The sequence below is a fragment of the Limulus polyphemus genome, unplaced genomic scaffold, assembly GCF_000517525.1.
Source record: "Limulus polyphemus unplaced genomic scaffold, Limulus_polyphemus-2.1.2 Scaffold298, whole genome shotgun sequence".
In the NCBI taxonomy this organism is placed as follows: Eukaryota; Metazoa; Arthropoda; class Merostomata; order Xiphosura; family Limulidae; genus Limulus; species Limulus polyphemus.
In genome coordinates this window covers 434,387-440,539 of record NW_013665908.1, presented here as the reverse complement: position 1 = coordinate 440,539, position 6,153 = coordinate 434,387, and the positions used below count along the sequence as shown (strand labels likewise).

Here is a 6,153-nt window from a genome sequence, read left to right as displayed (position 1 = left end):
AATATGTTTAAAAATAGTTGTTAACCTCTTAAACCGTACCCTACGTTCTAAACGTACGGATAGTAACTAAAACTCCACTGTTTACAATAATATGTTTAAAAATGTTCGTTTAAACTCCTTAAACGACCCTACTTCAAAGACGATGTAACTAAAACTCCACTGTTTACAATAATATGTTTAAAAATGTTCGTTTAAACTCCTTAAACGACCCTACTTCAAAGACGATGTAACTAAAACTCCACTGTTTACAATAATATGTTTAATAATGCAATTCTTATGAAATAATTATCATCATTCATCGCATATACTTAGTGGAGATTCTTCGAATGTTTCTTTTCATAATTGAACATCTAAAGTTTATTACCTGAAGTAAAACGTTAAAGCATTTTTCTTATCTGAATTGATTTTTTTATTAGAATAAACATCCAGTTCAACACCACCTTTATGCGAATGTTTTAAAAAGATCAAGTTAATGTTATATGTATGTGTAAATTCCTTGTCCGACATAGTTCAGCAGAGCAAGAATAATAATTTAAAAATAACTCACAAGCAAATAAAAACAAAACATATACAACTTGCTAGTCTGTTTTAGTCTTCGTCGAAATCCTAAATTATAAAAACTCAAACTCACCACAATCCGTGAAACTGACCGTTTTACCATTCACAACAGTAACGACAAGGAACAACAAAATGGCTGTAGTGACGCTCATGATTTCAGTGATATTTGGACTTGATATTTGGGCTGGTTCTTGAACTCCTTTTAAAGCTATCAGATAATGAGGTGAAAGGTGCAATTAACCAATGAGAATATGCTTCTAATTTTCGTTCACAGAAACATGACTAAACGCTGACCTTTAGAGCTGATTACAACTCATCTGACCAACTGACCTTTACTTCTCATCCTCCAGAAGGAAAGAAGTTGGCGCTTAACATTTAGAACTGATTACAGTTCATCTGACCAATTGACCCTTATGTTCAGTGGACATTAAACTTAACTTACCATGACAATCCTATATTTCTGTAACTGATATCCAGCACACTTGTACATATTCAAATCATATAAAATATTGAATAGCTAATTTAATGCTTAACTAGGAGTATGATTCACTTGTTAGATTCAACGTAAAATATAAACTTTCCTAAGTATTTCGCTTTTCTTGTAGTATAAAAACTGACTGTTTTTCCTTGATATGCTCTAACATAAAGGAATTTTTGAACTAGTCTGTGTACATAGTGATTGAGTTAAAAGTGTTTTTGCATGGCAAGAACTAGTTGAATTAGGATTTGTTTCTTTTCTTCTTGTTTTGTTGAATTCTGACGTTAACACATGTTAAATATATTGATTTTTTTCAGACAGTTAACAGACGTTTATGATTTTCGTTGTATATCTCTAAGTTTATTTTATTAGTTCACTCAATCATTTATTTCTCAATATATATATATTTAGTGGAAAAGCTAACACGTATTTTGATAGTTGTTGCGTTATGGAAATTAGTTTGTGAGTATTACTACCTGTTTTATATTGGGACAGCCCTGTAACTAGCAGACAATAGGCTTAAACCAAACCAGGATAGCTATCTGATATCTTATATTCCGATGCTTTCAAGACACAAATAAACTTGTTTCCTGGACTAGTTACTGGACTTTGTGACGCAAAGTATGTGGCCAGTCACTGCAGACTTTGATACAGTCCCATTTCTAACTATGTAGCAAGGTACATGAGGAAGCTATAAAACGGTGTTTCATTAGATGTCTACTGAGGGCGAGCAGTACTTTCTATTATTGAAGGTTTACGTTATCACTGATTTGACTATACTTTGTAGTCATGTTAGAAAGGACACAAAGTTTATAGAATCACAGGGCATAAAAGCAATTGATACCAAAAATGAATTTAGTTGTTAATACGTATAAACTATTAGTTGCCACTGTGTTATTGCTTATTCATAAATTACCCTACCCCTTTTTCTCCAAAATACTAGAAACAAAAAGGACTGCTAAAGTATCGTGTACTTCGTACTTTCTCTGACTAACTTGTTTTCAACACAAAGTCTAATTTTTTAGCTATAATAACTATTAATGAATACTTAGAACGTGAATATCTATAACGAAACTAGGCACCTGAAAACAGAAGTGCCATTGTGGAGAGAGGGGCGACAAGGGCTAATACTCCACATCTCAAGCTCGGGAGGGATCCCCAAATCGCAATATCTCTGAAGTATTTCTAGCCAGGCGGAATTAACATTTATTCACAAACTACGTCATAGCATAGGACATCCAGCTGAATTGGGAGACCCACGCGAGGCCAGCCCCCACCCCCAACCAAAGCTTTTCTGAAATAATGCTTTTACCTGAAAATCGTCATCGGTTACATTATATGTTATATAGTTTTATCAAAGAGATTCTTTAAAATAGAATATCCAGTGTCAAGTGGCTAGAGTTTTGGAGTATTTTTATTAATTAATTAATTTTTAAATGACTTAGTAACATGTAGGGTTTTATTTAGTTTAGCCAAATGGGTTTGTTTTGTTATTTACAGAGTTGTGGGTGAAAATACGAAAATAATACCTCATAATTATAAAAATGATACTTGTTCAAGGAAAATTAATTTATAGTTAAAGAAATTAATATTACAAGCAAGATGTTTTGTTAGTAACGCATCAGAAACCGCAGTCCCTCAATTCCACAATCCAGCACGCTGACCACGAGGACCGTAAAGACTAGCACACGGAAAATATCTCAGAAGAACACTCGACTACATGAACAACTGCACATTTCTACCTATCTTGAAAACACAGCAATAAAGAAGATTAGACAAATAGTTGCCGCAAAGAGCAATTCTGAGATGTGTTACAATACTTATTTATGTACAAACTAACATAACAGTGTCATTTTAATACGCCATTGAAGTTGTCATCATGAAGTAAAGTTGAAACCTACAACATTGCAGCGTGATGATCTTCACAGAAAAAGAGAAGTGCGTGATAAATGCTCAGACTTGTGAATCATTTTATTACTTTACTGGTGGCTCAAAGAGATGTCAACAGCTTCTTTAAGATTAATCAAATATTCTAATTTCATCTGTTATCAAAGAGCCTTTGGTTTTATCGAGATATTTAGATAATTTGGGTAATTAATACGAAAACTATTACTAGTGAAATGATAGCTGCGATAATGAGAACAATGAAATTACCACGCTACTACAGTTTGAATTTCACACGAACACACACACACACATATATATATATTGGACAAATGTTTATAGTTCTTTAAAAGTACCAATGCAAATAAAGATATAAATGGGTTAACTAAAAATTATTGATTTTTATGAAGAAATAGCCCTTCCAAAATTTTCAAATAATGCTTTAATCTATCAATATTTAAAGCTCCACTTAAACACTCAATTAAATGTTGTTACTTTACCATAGGTACTTTGCCTCTGAAATAATGTAGGCATAACTTATGATTGCTCTTCGAAACAAGAAGTAAACCATACATTAAAGTCTTGCTCCTTGCAATTCTGAAAACTAAGCTGACGACGATCATGTGAAAGGGAACCATAGAGTGAATTTATAAATTCACATGGTGTGAAAACAACATTAAACATCAAGTCAGCTTGAAGATTGTTCAGTTGTCTGAATATAACATGTTCCCTCAGCAGTCAGAAATGTACTTATAATGATGTTTTCAGTTTATACATCATGTAAATAAATAGTTCATAATGTGCATAATTTAGCAGGTGAGCTATCAAATGAAGACACAGTCTAAAAATATCTCACAAATAAACACGTCATATGAACACAGCTCCATATGTCACTTTTAATCTTATATAAAGTTCATAGAATCTACAAGCATAAGGTCATTTTGATTAATCTGTTAATCCATTAATCCATTTAGTTAAAATCCTGGCCACACTCTGAGTCCAAAATAACTTGTTTATATATCCACAGTCCGGATTTGACGTTTACTGAAAAACTCCTTTTAAGGTTTGATTAGTCTCGTGGCTTGTTTCACACTATATATATCTTAAATTGATCCTGGCCAAAAGACATCTGGATTTCTTTGATAATACGCATGCGTGGACCCATTGGAACTCCAATTTTCTGCAAACGCTCTTCCGTGACGTAAGGAAGCTCCATTATTCCGATGTTTTCTTGTTCAAAATTGGCAGCATATTTCTGAAAACACACAAAAAACAAAAACAATTATTACACTGCAGAAAACATCTCTTTTTACTAAAAAAAAAGAAAGAAAAGAAAGAGTAATATCGCCTGTTTTTAAAAAAATTATCTAATCTACTAAATCATTTATAGTTCTGGCAACTTAACTGAGATTAATATAGAACAATTAAAAAGCACTATCTTAATATCCTAATTTTGATCATGCTCTGCATTATTACAGACGGTTCCATCTCATCAACGTTCTCCTAACGGGTTTTCATATGATGCAGAATAGACTGACTTATGCGAAACAAACTTGAAGATTGCATAAAATGGTTTGGAAATTAATTTAAAATTGTTGTGATCCAAAATATTGATGACTGGTTTAAGTTCAGAGCGGCGTTGTTTTTTTGTTTTGTCATAGAAAGCTCCTTTAATTGGAAGACAACACTTATTCTCCATACGGTAATCTTAAAATATGACAAAGTAGCTGATTCGTCCCTTACAATATCATGAGACTTATTTTGAATTTCGTCTGGATTTTTATTTATATTTACTTAATCTTTGAATTAAGTTCGTACATAGCCAATTACATTTGAGAAAGTGTGGCGTAGTTTTGTGTGTGTGTGTGTTTTCTTTTCTGGTGTTCATGTTGAGATAAGTGCAGGCAACAAATGGATGTTTTGATTTAATGATAAACAGAGAAGAGATAGTTGTTCCTGAACTATGAAACAGGATTCATTACGTTTGTTACAGGTGATATTTTTCACTATATATTGGAGAATTAAAGATATTTTCTGGTTTTCATGTTGAGATAAGTGCAAGTAATAAATGGATGTTTTGATTTAATGATAAACAGAGAAGAGATAGTTGTTCCTGAACTATGAAACAGGATTCATTACGTTTGTTACAGGTGATATTTTTCCCTATATATTGGAGAATTAAAGATATTTTCTGGGATGAATTTTTTTCTCTCTTTTATGACCGACTATAATGATTTATTTAGTGAAGCACAGCTCTCACTAACCCTGTTGGGTTGATCATATGGAATGTTATTCAAATAAGCTTTACGTGTCTGTAGGTAAAAGAAAAGTTAACGTAGGTTTCGTTAAAACGCAGAGATATTTCGTATTACAATCTACATTACGGCAAAAGAAAGAAATCTTAAGCCTTAATTCTAGCAAGATATCCCTCAAAACATGTTTCATTTTTTTTACCGAGAAAGAATGAAAATGTTTATTTAACAAATATTTCACAGCGATACCTGTTTTTTTTACCTTCGTTTAATTGTTAAAACATAAACATGAACTTCAATAAAATCGATTAAGTTACCAATATTAAAAGGGTCGAACCAGAAAATCCACAAGCATCTATAACATTGTTAGTGTTTACGACATCATTAAAACTGAAAGTATGTCATAAGGTTAACATTAAAAGACAATTATCTAAACTTAAAGTTTTAGTGACAATACAAAAGAACTTTGCGTAGTTTGTAATAGTTTAACTTGATAAAGGTTGCACGGCGGACGATACCAATTTGATATGGACAACATGAAACACTTGAACATTATTAGTCCTCTTAAAAATATGTCTAGTAGTGCTTGTATGAAACATCATGCTCGGTACACAGTTTCAATCATCGACATTTCTAAGTCTAACTTATTCACTTGTCCCGAAGAAAGCACCATAACTTGTGTTGTTTCTCGGGCAACGATAGTGCTATATCATTCCAAAAATATTCAGTTGTATATAGATCCAAGGAATTAAAAGGGATGATCCAAATCTTGGAATATTATACTGTATTGATCAAACAAACCCATTATTCTCTAAGTTTAGAATATTGATGCATTATCGTCCTAAAAATGGCATAATTTTGGGGGACACGACATCATGATGGTTACTCAGATGTTACATGTTCTTGCATTTGACTAAGTGAATCCTGTAACGAATTTGTTATTATCATTTTAATATCAACGTTTGTTTAGATTAAATTTAT

At 32.2% G+C, this 6,153-nt stretch overlaps 1 protein-coding gene across 2 annotated transcripts in view; it reads right to left on the bottom strand.

Moving 5' to 3' along the window:
* Nucleotides 1–3,406: 3,406 nt before the first annotated feature.
* The window catches only part of LOC106457160, a 75,212-nt gene continuing 72,465 nt past the window's right edge, over nt 3,407–6,153 (bottom strand). For both annotated transcript variants that reach the window (XM_022382989.1, XM_022382990.1), the window contains one exon: nt 3,407–4,175. In XM_022382989.1, the coding sequence (XP_022238697.1) occupies nt 4,008–4,175 (168 nt within the window). In that variant the 3' untranslated portion in view covers nt 3,407–4,007. The remainder of the gene's footprint in view (nt 4,176–6,153) is intronic.